This window comes from Tauraco erythrolophus, chromosome 5, assembly GCF_009769465.1.
Source record: "Tauraco erythrolophus isolate bTauEry1 chromosome 5, bTauEry1.pri, whole genome shotgun sequence".
Taxonomy (NCBI): domain Eukaryota; kingdom Metazoa; phylum Chordata; class Aves; order Musophagiformes; family Musophagidae; genus Tauraco; species Tauraco erythrolophus.
In genome coordinates, this window is record NC_141469.1 from 29,080,598 (window position 1) to 29,095,796 (window position 15,199).

Below are 15,199 nucleotides of genomic sequence, written 5' to 3' on the forward strand. Positions count from 1 at the left end.
ACACACGTAAAAGCAAAATCCAGGTACTTAGGCTGTGCTGCTGTTTAAACAGTCACTCACCCCCTTAAAGAGAGGGATCTCATTCTGATAAACCATCTACCTTTCCTTTCTCTTCTCATGCTAGGCTTAGGCAAACGCTAGCTTAATGTATCTTCTCTCGGACAATGGTAAATAAACTAATGATCACCCAACCCAAAAGCTAAGAACAGTTTGTCTTTAACAACTGGAGAAAGGTTGAAATTATCCACATTCTTTTGAAGCAGTTCTTCAGGTTGGATGTACAATTCCAGTCCAGTAGAGGAAACAAGATTTAACTCCTTGGTTTAAGGGGTGGCATTCTTCAGCTTGACTTGATATCGGACCAATTCACCAGCGTAACATTAGCGCACTTTAAGTAGCACGATCTCCAAATGGCAACAGCAGGATCCATCAACTGAAGCAGCCTTTACAATATGATGCACGCATCATCTGCCAACGCAGGTAAAACAGAAACATTCTCACAAAAGCTTTAAGGAACATCCATCATCATTGTAGCACAGGCTTAATGAAATCTGAAGTTTTACACTTGAGGCAGAGCTTGCAGAAAGCAATCTATCCTTAAAGACCTGGAGAAACCTGAACAAAAAGATAGATAACAGCGTTTTACAAATACGATACATGTAGTCATTAACAGCAAAACAGTTAGTCTTTTAAGGTGCAGTGTTATGGTAGCAGTAAATGGAACAGAGTACTGCATATGGCGAGCTTAAAGCACAGTGTAAAAGATAAAGCCATATTGTCTACACTAAAGACAGTGTTACAGATATGCTCTCAAAGTGTTCATACTAAAAAAAAAATACTACATACCTGACAATCCTAAAGTATTTGTCAAAGAGCAAATTAAGTATTGAGCCTATCTTTCCCAACCCCTCACATCATTTTCACCTAAATGTCATTATTAATTCATAAAATACATTTTTTTCTCAATTCTAATTAACACATTCCTGCCATATCTTAAGTGTCCTACAAAGGTGTTTTTTTTTTTCCCCCTTTAAAAAGCAACCAGATACTCAAACGTATGGACATTTAAGTGGGCTCCAAAACAGCCACATTTGTTTTCCTGTTTAAGAAATTTTCTTTTAGCAAAAAGGCAGGTGGTGTGGAATTCTACCACGTAACCCACGATCTGGTTTTCAAGCAACATTCACCTTCCATAGATGAAGTTCCCACCACTTGACAGTTAGAGCTCATCACACCTACAAAATATGGTTCAAGGCAGTGTCCCTCTAAATATTGATCTTTGCATCCCAAGAAACCAATGTGTTGCTCCACAGAGAAGCTATTTAATTCACGTTCTATATTTCACATATCAAAGATATTTTTCCAATTAGAATGAGTGATTACGAACCCAGTAAATATATACACTTCTTAATAGAGCCTTATGTATAACAAAGACAACTGAAAGGCAACTAAATATCACCTATTGAGAAATTCAGATGGGCTCTCTTCACTGTGATGCAGAGGCATGCTGCTTTTACCTGCACATTTCACCTTCTGTTGATTGCACATACTGACTGCAAATCTCTTCCTCTTTCAGCGCAGATCTTCCATGACTGCACCAGTTTTCCAAGACTTGATCTGCTGATCTCAGACTACATCCCTATTCTTCAAATTGTTTTCTGTCACAGGAGAAAGTCCTCCTTCTTTGATACTTCTATATACAAACAGAGACTAGATATTTTCAAATATTGAATTAGCACTTTAGAAAAGTGAATGCATATTAAGTCTTATTCATGCTCAAAGAATTTAAACTAAAAGTCAACAGAAAAATGCCATTAGCACAATTTTTTAAAAGCTCTACCTGCCTTTTCCTCATATTTCTAGAATTCAAAAATCTAAGTAGTATAAAACTAATTATATGCCACATTCTTAATGCCATATTCTTAATGAGTTTTATTATGCAAAGTATTCCAAGATCACTGTTTGTTTAAACAGACAGTTACATCGTAGTCCATAACATTTCAGAGCCTGCATTAAACGTAGATCAAAGAAAATCAAATTACACAAAAGACTATCTGCTAATAAAAGCTGTTTGACTCAAGATTACTATCCATCCTATTAATGCACCACAGGAATCCACAGGCCAAGAGGAAATTTTCATTTAAATCTACTGCTGCAAGTGCAAAGTTGTGACCTCATCACAAAAACATTAAGAGGCAGAAAAGCTGCTACTGAAATAATTAAAAAATCTGGCACTTTGCATTTGCGTGATAAGATAACACACATGTTTTCTGGCTGAACAAGGAAGTATTTCAATTTACTAACTCTGAAGTATTAGATCTTTTAATTAAGGTGCTGCATGAAATACAAGAGTATAGGATAAAATACTAACATAATAAAGGAAAAAAAAGAGAAGCCGATCTGCTTGAACTGAACAGTTGGATTCTGTAGAATGATACTGCATAGGTAAAATGTCAGCATGAACTCACTTTGGTATTTAAATTTTTTTCCTCATCTTCATCCTATCTTCAGTACTTGCACTTCCCCATCTCTTTTCAGAGTATTCTGACTGATGTCCTTTCAATAAACTGCTACAAAGTTTAAGTCTACAAATAAAAAAAACCCAAAGATTAGGTGGCTTTATTATGGTAACCTTTTTATACTAAGTACAGCTACAACCTGCTATTTACAGTAATACAGACTATAACATGAGAATATAAGGACAGAATTTTACCACACGACATACAAATATTGGCCAACACATCCCTAAGAAGAATAGTAAACAAAATAACAAAAAATCTGTTTGTAATAAAAGCTTGGATTGAAATACAGCAATAAAGCAACTATGCTTCTAAATTAATATACACAAAAAACGTCCCTGACTGAGGAGCTGCATTTTATACCTCTCCAGTCTGCAGTCTGTATCTCTGCAACTTTTGCTGTCTGGCAGAAAGAAGTTGGTTTTTTTCTGTTTCTGATGGTTCCATCCTGAAGAACAACTGGCTGGAATCGGGTCACTGCATAAAACCAAATAACTATCATTGTTGTCAGCTACAAAACAACTTAATCTCTCAGAAGACAGCGAAGAAGCTTTCAGCTCCTAGGCTGAGGAAGTGGGAAGCTAGTAACAATCATGGGGACCAAGTCTGTAAAACGCCATTGCTTTCCATAAGGCAAAGAGTGAGAGGGGCTCAGGGTCTTCCAGCAGTACTTAACTGCAGAAGCAGCAGAAAGCAATAGATGGAGGGTCAGACTGGAAAAAGCCAAATAAACTCAAAGAACAAAAATAACCACCAAACACATCGGAGGGAACGTAAGGAGAGGGAAAAAAATAGTGTTAAACAATGAAGGAAAAGAAAGATTAAAAAAAAAAAGCAAAGGACACCTTCACAGCACAAGCAATAAACAGAAAGAACATCATAATCATTATAGTATTTACCTTGTTATTTCTATACCATGTTGTACTGCCATTACTTCATCATTTTCACCAAAAGCTTCCCACTCTGAGCATGCTGAAAAAGCCTCCTGATGTCCTGACTCATTAAGACTAGAAAGAAAGTGAAAAGGTCTGAAACCATGGACCTTTGTGACACAGTTCCTCCTAATTCTTCTGAAGATAAGGGGGCTAAATAGAGAGAAAAACCAGACACCTGGATAAACATTTTTACTAATGTTAGTGTGAGAAGTCTACTAAACCCCCAAAAACTTAAATAATTGTTCCAGTTCTTCTGTGGTTCTGACAAAACTGTATATAGAACTAAACCATGCTCTTCTTTACATAGCCTATAATTTCTCATCTATAGGAAGATTTCTTATGCAGAGCTAGGAAAGGGGAAAATAGGAAATATGATTTAAGACCAGTCGCTAGCAGAGTAGTTTAATCCCTGAACAACTTCGCTAGCCTGAAAAACTCTACCCTTTGGTTATCCATTTTTGAATGTTAACCTCGCTCTGTCCCAGTCCCAAGCTGGGTGACCAATTCCTTGTTGTTCCAACAAGCATTTTCTTCCAAAACATCTTTCGTAAGGCAGGGAAAAGCTTAATCAAAATACGCAAAGCTTCTTCCACATCCTTTCATTAACACATATTCTCTGTAATACCTGTAGCAAACGTAACATGGTAGTAATTAAATAGGCAGCGAGTATTCGCTGACTTATGGGTGCATATTGGGCTCCATTGCCTTACCATAACGTTCATCAACTTGTACACACTGTATGCCAAAATGCAGAATGCAGTGCACGTAAGAAGTATGAGAAATAAGTATGGCAGATGCCTAATAATTTCAGAATTACAACCTCTGAAGCAGAACCCAGGTTCCACGAGAAATCAAAACCAACACATTAGTGTTGCCTAAATCTACACAAAAAAAAATAACCCACGTTATGTCTTCTGACACTGAAGTTTCTTCACCTTTGCAATGGACTGCTACAAATATTTGCTATCATACAACACAATTATTCTGGCATGATTTTCCTTCCCCATTAAACTGCACACACTTATAGCAGATAAAATTATAGCTATTAACAAATGGAAGGATAAATACTAGTCATATTCCAAAAGTCAGTTCACAGTATCGATGAATCTCTATTCAGAGAGTCATTTCATACCTTTCCAGTGTGTGGTACGTATGCACATAATGGCTTTTGCTCTTTGAAACCACAGAGGAGTCAGAATGGTTTCTTTTTCTGCGTTTCCATACTGGAGAAGAATCGGGAGAACAGGGACTACAAAAATAAAACATAGGTTTTACACACACAACGTTTTTTCATCTGTGTTTAAATGCTCAGAGTTCTGCAAAACAATGGCACTTGCTATGCAAGGAATACTTTTTTTGAGGTATGATTCTTCAGTCACAGCAGAGGAACACAGAGAAAAGGGCTCAAATTTTGGTAACTACTCCATTATATTTTGGAAAGTGAACCCAGTCACAAATGCACAAGGTACTTGGAAGCAGAACCATTTTCAGCTCCACACGCATGTCCACAGATCAAGATATCCCAGTAAACAGGGAAGCGCATGAGGTGCTTCACTGTTCGCCTCCCTGCTGTTCTACAGAAAGGTGTAACGCTGTTAATTAAGGCTGGTCATCCTTGCTTCTGAAAAGGGTATCCTACTTTCAGCACTTGCCAACAGTGGCTGAAGAAACCTCAGTACTCCACCATTTTTACATAAAAGAGAAGCTGAAAAAACACTGACTTTTTCTGCTGTTGATCAAGCAATTCTGTAACGCTGATAATTTTTCCACATTCAATGCTCTGTACTAGTGATGGATTACATTCAACGGCAAAAGCGCCAAACTCCAAATCTGACCATTACCTGCCCTCTCTCACTAAACATTTCCTAAAAAAAACTGACAGCGTCAATGTGTATTGAATTATTTTAGTAAGTTAACCACAGTTTTATCTCATACCTCTCCAGTGTGTAGTCAGTCTGCCTGCATTCATCTTCACACTCATTTCTCTTTTGCTTTTCGTCAAATACAAGGGAGCCAGAAACATCCTGATCTTTGCAGAACCATTCCTGGGAACTGCCTGAGGGTTCTGTACTACTAAAAACAGAAAAAAGAAAAAAAAAAAAGGATTTAAAATACTACCCATCTAGCTTACCACTCCAAGCACAGTTAAGCTGCAGTAATAATTAACAGTTCATCTCATATGACATCCAAACGGTGCAATCAACTGCAATTTCCACCGTAGATCGATTACAACACAGCTAAACCTATTTACACAATGCAGTTACAGAGCTAATAGATTTCCACTCTTTCTCCCAATTCACTAGTTCAATCCTTGTAAAGTATTAGGTGGCCTCAATTAGCAGAGCTAACTTTGTTACAGAAATTCAAAGTTCTGAAAAGAAGAAAAATTTCGATCTTGAACACAGTTGCCACTCTCCTGCAGAAAGCACAGAAATCTCTCTCCAATCTTACACTTCTCAAATCCTCTAACATGCTGCTACTGCAGGAGAAAGGTGGTTCCACTGACATCAGAAAAAGAAAAGATGGAAAAGTTATCAAGGTTAAGGAACAGTAATCACTGAATTTTTGCTTATGTCTTCTCCTAGAAAAATAAATTTTACCTTGTGCTCACCAGTGTAAACACACAGGGGAAGGGAGTGTACTACTGTAACCTTCCTCCCCAAAGGGCATTACTGGAGATAAATTTATACTAAATAATGGGAGTATCTTGAAGACTAACAGAATTCAAAAAGGAAAACAAGGCATTCAAGGAGACTCCCACTTCTGAACCTGATCTCTTGCTCCCAGCTAAGGAATGCTCTAAAGGAAACAGAGTTCTGTGAAGCACGAGACGTGCTGCCTTAATTCACCCATACACACACTGGCTGTAGATCCCAGGTTTCTTCAGTAGGAGGATCCCAGGCATGCAATGCTATCTTCCACAGCCTGATCTGCTGGTCCCAGGATCTACGGCTGTACTTCTTAAATTTGTTGGGAGTTCTAGGATGAACTCCTGGTATTCGCTGATTCCTGTAAACACACAGTAATATTTGTATTTCAGGACATATTTTTCATGCTTAAAAAAAAATTCGCCAGTTCATCAAATCACACAAGCATCAGTAGCCTAATAAATAAAATTTTCACATTTTTAAACATTTTTTTGGGTATATTCCAAAACATTGCCAAAACCAGACCACGCAAACAATAACAGTAACATGCTGAGCAAGACCAGAGGTTCATCCAGTCTGCACTTTGACAGCTGCCAAAAGCAGATCCCTACTGCCCATGGACAAATATGAAACAGAAGAAACATAAATCATCACCCTTCAATAGCATCCTAGCCTCCAGCTACTTCTCAGTTAGCTCCTGAGTCAGGTGCAGTTCCTTTGTATTTAGTATTGTACTGAGACTGGCTAGGATGGAGTTAACTTCCTTCCTAGCAGTCCTTGTAGTGCTATGTTTTGGATTTATGGCTAAAACAGTGATGATAAGACACTAATTTTTGGCTATTGCTGAACAGTGCTTGCACAGCTTCAAGGCTTTCTCTTCTTCCCTACTCTGCTCTGCCCTGCCCTCTCCCACAGCGACTAAGTTGAGGGTGAACAAGAAGTTGAGAGGGGAAACCACTGGGACAGCTGATTTGAATTACCCAAAGAGATATTCCACACCATATCACGTCATGCTCAGCAATAAAAAACAGGGCAGAGGAAGAAGGGCGGTGCCTTCCAAAGTAGCCATTGCTCAGAGGGTGTCAGGTCACTCTGCTTGTGGGAGGTAGTGAGTGATTGCATTTGCATTACTTGCTTTCTCTCCCCTTCCTTTCCTTCACCTCTTAAACTGTCCTTATCCCAATCCTTGAATTCCCTTGCTTTTTGCTCTTCCTATTCTTTCCACGTTCCACTAGGGAGAGGGAGTGAGTATGCAGCTGTGTGGGTACTTGGCTGCTGGCAGGAGTCAACTCACAAGTATCTTCAGTGCACTTTTATTCCACCACTGTCCATGCATTATTACAATGGGGATTGCTATAATTCTAAACAGCATTTGTCTTTCAGGAGTCTAGAAAACAAAGTACCCCCACTCTCTGGGTAAAATGTGAATGACACACCTTTCCACTGAAACTACACCGGGCAGACCCTGTAACAACACTGTCTGCGATCACCCCACAGCTGGAAGTGCAACTTCTCAGATGGTATCCCAAACCCAGATCCTGCCCACCAGAGATTACTGGAAAGCTCACTCAAACTGTATCTTCAGTACAAAATAATCCTGTTTGTAGTCCTACAATACTGGAATCAGCTTTAAGCCTGAGCGGTGGGGGCAGGGAAGCATGTTTTAAATCACAAAAAGTGCCATGGTCACAAGTGGTTCCCCCTGTCAGCTTCACAGATCAATGCACTTAGCCATCACACTTTTTGTAAGATGAACAGATCCCTGCTAAGGAACAGTATTATAAACTACCCTGTTAAAATATCACCCAGAACACCGTTTATTTAAAGTTTATCCCATGTTTTTTCTGAACATTGTTCTCACCCTTTCGTATTCTCCACCTACAATTTAACTAATCGCAGCATAGCTATGCAAGTCCCAGGAATCACTGTAAGACTGGCTGCAGTCCTACTACTGATGACAAAGTGATGAGCAAAATTACAATTGACAAAGCAATCCAAGACTCTTCAAAGAACAACAAAGTGTTACTGAAGATGTGATCATGATGTTGTGTTACCTGTGATCATTTATGGTATCTGTTGCTGATTTTTAGTCATCTAGTCTAATCTTTCAAGTTTTGCTCAACAACAAGCTTGCCATTTCCGCTGCACTTGGCTGGCAATTTTCACAACAGACTCTTACAAGTAGAATCCAGAGAAAGCTGGCAACTATAAGTAGCAAGCCATGTTTAGCAAACACCTCTAACAAATAGCCCTCAAAACAAAGAAACAAGAACACAGATGCACATCCACACATTAGTACAGAGCTGCTTCTGAATCCTGACAGCTCTGCAGTAAGCAGAGGGGGCTGGCTAAGAAATCTTGGTTTAAGTGCCACAATCCATACACTCTGAAGCCCAAAGTGAAATGACAGAGAACACAAGAAATCCAGCTTTTCATTTGTTAGTTATTGATGAATCGCTGAAGGCTGGTTTCCCTTACCAATACTTAAATGCAAGGCTGTACTCAGTCCTCATTCAAAGCCGCCATTTCCTGGCATCGATTAACTTCACGCTGGCCTAGCAACACGGTCACCAGAAGTACCACAGGGAGCTGACTAATACTACTAGCAACAGCAATACGCAAAGAACATTTAGCTCTAAATTCTTCCTAACTAAATTTTCTCTTATGCAGAAAATATCTGGTTTCTCTTTGACAAAAATCAACTGATTCAAGTTTTCTTCACTTCCTGTTCATAAAACTTTAAGACAACTAAAGCTGTGTGTTGATTTACACATGTTTCAGGAACAAGTAAGAGCTTATTTGGAAACGTGAAACATAGTACAACTTACTTTGGAACTTCTTTAATGTATCTGTCATATGCAAGGGTATTCTTCCCAAAATTGATCTGTTTTTGTCTTCTCCTCAGAACCACTTCATCTGTTTCCCTTTCAGCTGGATTAGCAGAATCACTTGAAACAGAACTTAAAAACAAAAACCACAATGATATTGAGAAGAACCTTAATAGCTTTACAAGTTATATAAACACATAGTCTAGAAGTGCATGTATTCTTACTCTGACAGACAGTAAGCAGAACTCTTACTTTGCTAGTTTACAGAGGTGAAAGTCGTGCTAACCAAACAAATCACTACAACAAAAAGAGTAGGTTTTGCAAGTTCATGCAGTTGCTCAGGTTTGTGACAAGTAAACATACACCTCAGAGTACTGGTGCTATAGTTGCCTTACCGGAAGCTTATAGCTAGTCCTACAGCAAAGCAAATCAAACGATACATGATTATTGCATTTCATAGAATCATAGAATCGTTAGGGCTGGAAGGGACCTTCAAAGGTCATCTAGTCCAACCCCCCTGCAAGGAACAGGGATATCTCCAACTAGATCAGGTTGCTCAGGGCCTCATCCAACCTGGCCTTGAACGTCTCCAGGGATGGAGCATCCACCACCTCTCTGGGCAACCTCTTCCAGTGTTCTACAACTCTCATGGTAAAAAATTTTTTCCTAATATCCAACCTGAATCTACCTCCCTCTATTTTAAAACCATTACCCCTTGTCCTATCACAACTGGCCCTCCTGAACAGCCTCTCCCCATCTTTCTTGTAGGCCCCCTTGAGGTACTGGAAGACCGCTATAAGGTCACCCCGGAGCCTCCTCTTCTTCAGGCTGAACAGCCCCAACTCTTTCAGCCTGTCCTCATAGGAAAGGTGCTCCAGCCCTCTTATCATCTTCGTGGCCCTCCTCTGGACCCTCTCCAACTGGTCCATTTCCTTCTTATGTTGGGGACTCCAGAACTGGACGCAATACTCCAAGTGAGGTCTCACGAGGGCAGAGTAGAGGGGGAGAATCACCTCACCTCTCCTGGAGAGAGGAGCTGGCCACGCTCCTCTTGATGCAGCCCAGGACACGGTTGGCCTTCTGGGCCGCAAGAGCACATTGCCGGCTCATATTGAGCTTCTCGTCCACCAGTACTCCCAAGTCCTTCTCCTCAGGGCTGCTCTCGATCCATTCTCCACCCAGTCTGTATTTGTGCCTGGGATTGCCACGACCCAGATGTAGGACCTTGCACTTCGCCTGGTTAAACTTCATGAGGTTGGTACGGGCCCACCTCTCCAGCCTGTCAAGGTCCCTCTGGATGGCATCCCTCCCTTCCAGCGTGTTGACGGCACCCCACAGCTTGGTGTCATCGGCGAACTTGCTGAGGGTGCACTCCATGCCACTGTCCACGTCACCGACAAAGATGTTGAAGAGGGCCGGGCCCAACACGGACCCCTGAGGGACGCCACTCGTGACCGGTCTCCACTTGGACATCGAGCCGTTGACCACTACTCTCTGAGTGCGGCCATTGAGCCAATTCCTTATCCACCGAATGGTCCATCCATCAAACCCATGCCTCTCTAATTTAGAGAGAAGAATGTCGTGCGGGACAGTGTCAAAAGCTTTGCACAAGTCCAGGTAGATGACATCCGTTGGTTGACCCTTGTCCACCGATGCTGTCACCCCATCATAAAAGGCCACCAAGTTGGTCAGGCACGATCTGCCTTTGGTGAAGCCATGTTGGCTGTCACCCACCACCTCCTTGCTCTCCATGTGCCTTAGCATGGTTCCCAGGAGAATCTGCTCCATGACCTTGCCAGGCACAGATGTGAGGCTGACCGGCCTGTAGTTGCCCGGGTCCTCCTTGTTCCCCTATTTACGTGTAACAACCTCCTAACACAAACACAAAAAGCTTAAACTCCATAAAACAAAGATGGATAATACAAAGGAGGCTAGCTTGAATGATCTAATAGCCATTTCACTCTCCAAGCCTCGATGGCTGGTTTTCATTTTTCCTTTCACTATCCAGTATTTTCTCTCCTAGAAAGTTGTAATGAATATGGAACTTAAGCTGAAAAAGAAGAGAATCTGAAATGATCATACAAGTAGCTTTTGAGATAAGATATCTCAGCACTACTCTCTCTTTAAGGCTTCCTTCAGGCTTGGTATGAAACACCCTGGCTATGTTTCAAATCTTCATTAATACATGAAAAGTAGCTAGAGATCATCAGATGGCTATTGCTAAAACCAACGCAACAATGGTTAAGAATTATTCAATACCTACTTTGTCGTTTTTTTATCTGATGTCCTCATTGTTTTGCCTTCTTCAATTCTACCTTCCCAGTTGGGGCAACTAGAAAGAGGCCTAGAATATTCTGGTGTTGTAGAGCTGAAAAATAATGAGAACTCAATATGAACATTTGACACTCATAATGTATTTAATGAATAGAAACTTCAATAGTGGACAAAAGCAGTTCCGCAACTGTAACACCATGGGCATGCCCTTAGTCTATTTCCATTCAAAGTTGAACAAATTAAAACTTCAGCTCAAGTCACCTTCATCACTAAGTTTACTTTGCAGGGAAAAAAAATGGTCATGAAGTGAATTTCATGTCATAACATAGACCTGACCACCTCTTAAAACACTCCCAGCTCAGCCAATGCCAACGCTTCTCTCTGCTACTTGAAGACCTTCTCATTACTGCCATTCCAAAGAGCACAATTCATTAAGTTACTTGAGGTCAAAATTACCAGTCTAGTCACTGCTCTCTGTCATCAGCTAAGGACTTTGTAAAAGACAGAGAAGATGCTCAGGAAATAGAAAAATGCCTATCACATCAGCAGAACTAACATTTTGTCAGACACCATCCTGTCCCAATATATCATTTCAAGAATGTAAACTCTGCTGTGTAAAGCCAAAAAGGGAGACAAGAAGCTCTTTCTTAAATCATCAGTTGGATCACTGATATTCTCTGAGTGAAGAAATGATTACCAGGTTCCTCATTAACTTAAAAAAATGTAATAAATGAAAACTGTACAAAGTTGTAATACTCTGAAGTACTGAAAACTCCTCCTTTCAGTCTGTCCACTTCCTTCAATGTTAATGCCTCAACATTTAACATAAGTAATAGAGAAGTTGATTTAGCTTATAGTCTTACTTTCCCTAAACGTTTTCACATCCACAGATGAAATTACCATCCATGCAGCCAATGTCATTTTAACACATGACAAAGATTCCAGACCAAGAAGGAATTATCTACTTAGCACAAGAGAAATATGAAATGCTACTAGCACATCCAGTTTGTCTCGCAATCATAACATTCTGTTACTATTTTTTATGACAGCACCAAAGACATAGAAAATACTCCTGAATACAAGGTCCTTCCTAAGCTCTTCAAAAGATTCATTTATGAACTGAAGTAATATTAAACACACCATCAGAAATTACAATCGCCTTCATATAATATAATACTCAGAAAAGTATAAATTATAGTAAAAAAAATTTTCATGTGCCATCAGTAAAATATTTTATCTCTTGTAACTTACTCTCTGCTTAGTTTTCTGCACATATCCACTTCTCATATTTCTCAGGCATCAAGATACCAATCTCAACCACTTTCTCCACCTAAGGTCTTTAGCCCAGAACACTCAAAAGCAAAGCAAAATACTCCTTGAACTACCTACCTAAAAAATCTGATCTCATCTCAAATTGTCCTCGGTAGCGGACTACAAAAAAAAAAAGTATTTACTAAAAACTGTAGCACAGCTGAATAGATGGAGTGCACTGCCAAGTGAAGAGACAAACATGGTTTACCCACACTTACACATAAAGATACATAAGTAAAGCAGAAAGAGTAATGCTTCAAGGGGAGATTTATACTAATATTGAAGATTTCAGCAACAAAGAGCTTAAACTACTGCATCAGTAGATACCATTTCTCTCTTTCATATGGAACGCTTGCTAATATTACGGCATGTAATTCAGTTAGCCAAATTGAATTGCCTGCTCTTGCATACTGCAGGTATCATTTGCTAACTCTGTCCTACTGTATTATTAGAAAACATTTAATCACATCCAAGGTTTTGTTGGATTCCCAAAGAAAAGAGCGCAGCAAAGTGAAGATTTAAACAAACTTCACATTTATTCCTTACCTCTCCAGCCATTGGTCTAAATGTCTACACTGATATTCATCAAACACCAAAGAATCTGCATCATTCCAGCTTCTACATTCCTGTTCTCCATGCCAGCAGTGTTGCTGTTGCACAGAACTAGAAAATAAGAATTTTCATCAAAAATCAAGTCACTGGTAGTCACTGAACACTGCCTATACAAAACAAACACAGACAATCTGAACATCATCATTTACAGTCACAAAATGCTGATTTGGCATAAATAGGTGATTTGTGTCAATTTATTCAGGCAACATTAACTTAACAAAGGTGTTAGACAAAGCAACTGCTCAAAAAAGAACTTTGACTAAATGCAATTACGACATCATAACTTAAACAAAAATTAATTCACATTTAGGTAAGCAGAAGCATACTTTTTCTCTATTTGCAAACAAAAAAAAAACAAACAACAAAACAACTGAGGACTGTCACCAGCGTTTAAGGAATTGCTAACATGTGCCAACATTCATAGACTGTCCTCTATCAGCAACACATTATTAGACGTTTATATAACGTTCTATCCAGTACTAAACTTGTGAAAGAAGTAAATATAGAAACATCACTTCAACACAAGAAAATAGCATATCTAAGGAGAAGTAGGTCAAACGTTTATGTGGAAACACTTTTACACAGGAAATTCCATACCAGATGCTGCTGCAGTGTCCTCACAAGCAAGTACGGGACATGGACCTAGAGTGAGGTGCTTGCAACACGCTTGAAGGACAGCCAGAGATTGCTTAAGGATTAAGAGTTGTCTAAGTTTTCCTCCTCAGTTCTGGCAGCTTTGACATTTTAAAGGACAGGCTGCTACACAAAACACCAGCACAGTGTCTACTAACATCAGACCTGGCTTCTGGGCTAAGGACCACACCTGCAGATCAGCCACCACCCGCCTGAGAGAACGACCTTATATTGCAGACTCCACACAATGAATATACTGTTGTTCCATATGTGCAAGTAAACATACTGTTCCGTATGTGCGAGGCCTCTGAACTTTTTAAGTCAACAAGTGAGAGGGAAAGAAGGTTTTCATTATTTCAATACTGGATTAACATGTTTTCTTTCTTTTCCTCCTCCACCCTGACTGGCTTTGGGAGCTTCCGGTTCCCAGAGGGCTCAGTTACTAACACACAGCACAAACAGCTTACTCCTAACCACGGACCCAGGCAAAAGGACACTTCCAAGACAGTCTGTTTTCGCAAAGGCAGTGAACAGATAAAACCTTTCTCTAACCACCCCCAACAACGATTACTGGATGAAAGACTTGAAAGAAATGAGGAGGGAGAAGAGCACACCACCTAGCATGCCTTAGGTACAATACTACCTGAAAACCTAGGGAAAAATGCTAATCAAAACGATGCTGTTTGGAAATATTCCAGTGGTTTTAATCTCCAGCGCTTTGCACTGCCCGCCCCCCGCAGCGCCAGCCTTACGGGAAGCCCCAGCCGGACTCCCGGCGTTTCGCCCGAGCCCACGCACTGCTGCCGGGGCTGCAGGGCGCCTTACCCTCCGACCCCAGCTCTCTCCCGAAGCAGCCTCTGCAAGGAGACTCCTGCGGCGAGGGCGCCTGCCCGCCGGGCGCAGCAGGAGCCGTCTGGTGGCGGGCGCCAAGCTGCCGGCCGCTGCCTCTCCCCGCTACCCCCGAGTACCGAGGTCGGGACGGAAGGCGGCGAAGGGTCGACGGAGCCCACTCCACGATCCCCCCAGCCCTGCCCCCGTCGCAGGATGCCCATGGTGTGAGCAGGCGGTGAGGAGGTGGCGGAGTCACACCCCCCCGCCCACCCACACACCGTAGCCCCGGGAGCTCCACAGACGCCTTGAGGGGGCAATACTCCCGACGCCCCAGCCATCCCGGCCCTACCCACCTGCGCAGCCCGCCCGGCTCGCTGGCGCGGCGAGGTAGGCCCTGCTGCCCGCGGAACATGGCTGAGCCGAGCGGCGCCTCCGCCGCGGAACATGGCTGCGCCCGCGGCGCAAAGCAGCGCGCAGGCGCGACCCGCCCACCCGGGAGGCGGCCGCAGTGGGCAGCGCGCATGCGCGGCATTCCCGCGCGGGGCGGAGGGGACGGCTCTGCGCATGCGCACAAAGTCCCTGTGGGTGGTGCCACAGCGGTACGGCCA

At 41.6% G+C, this 15,199-nt stretch overlaps 1 protein-coding gene across 4 annotated transcripts; it reads right to left on the reverse strand.

Moving 5' to 3' along the window:
• Window positions 1-249: 249 nt before the first annotated feature.
• LOC104370638 (uncharacterized) lies at window positions 250-15,014 on the reverse strand. Of its 4 annotated transcripts, none has more exons than XM_086611553.1 (12): window positions 14,945-15,014; window positions 13,062-13,178; window positions 11,194-11,298; window positions 8,931-9,050; window positions 6,314-6,463; window positions 5,390-5,527; window positions 4,587-4,703; window positions 3,419-3,526; window positions 2,883-2,996; window positions 2,469-2,585; window positions 1,518-1,710; window positions 250-615 (listed from the first exon to the last, which is right to left on the reverse strand). In XM_086611553.1, exons 1-10 carry the CDS (start codon window positions 15,001-15,003, stop codon window positions 2,477-2,479), a joined length of 1,137 nt encoding a protein of 378 aa, XP_086467679.1. In that variant the 5' UTR covers window positions 15,004-15,014; the 3' UTR covers window positions 250-615; window positions 1,518-1,710; window positions 2,469-2,476. The 4 variants fall into 4 exon arrangements, with proteins under 4 accessions (XP_086467679.1, XP_086467678.1, XP_086467677.1 ...); XM_086611552.1 differs by having other exon boundaries at window positions 5,390-5,524; window positions 8,931-9,062; XM_086611551.1 differs by having other exon boundaries at window positions 1,518-1,693; window positions 8,931-9,062.
• Window positions 15,015-15,199: the final 185 nt, after the last annotated feature.

Excerpts from the sequence above, each read along its gene's own strand:
- LOC104370638 (XM_086611551.1), bottom strand. The coding sequence starts at position 15,003 with ATGTTCCGCGGGCAGCAGGGCCTACCTCGCCGCGCCAGCGAGCCGGGC. Across the intron at positions 13,179-14,944 it reads GAGCCGGGCGGGCTGCGCAG|TTCTGTGCAACAGCAACACT; the intron begins GTGGGTAGGGCC and ends CTTATTTTCTAG. Across the intron at positions 2,586-2,882 it reads ACAGACTGCAGACTGGAGAG|ACTTAAACTTTGTAGCAGTT; the intron begins GTATAAAATGCA and ends TTTTATTTGTAG.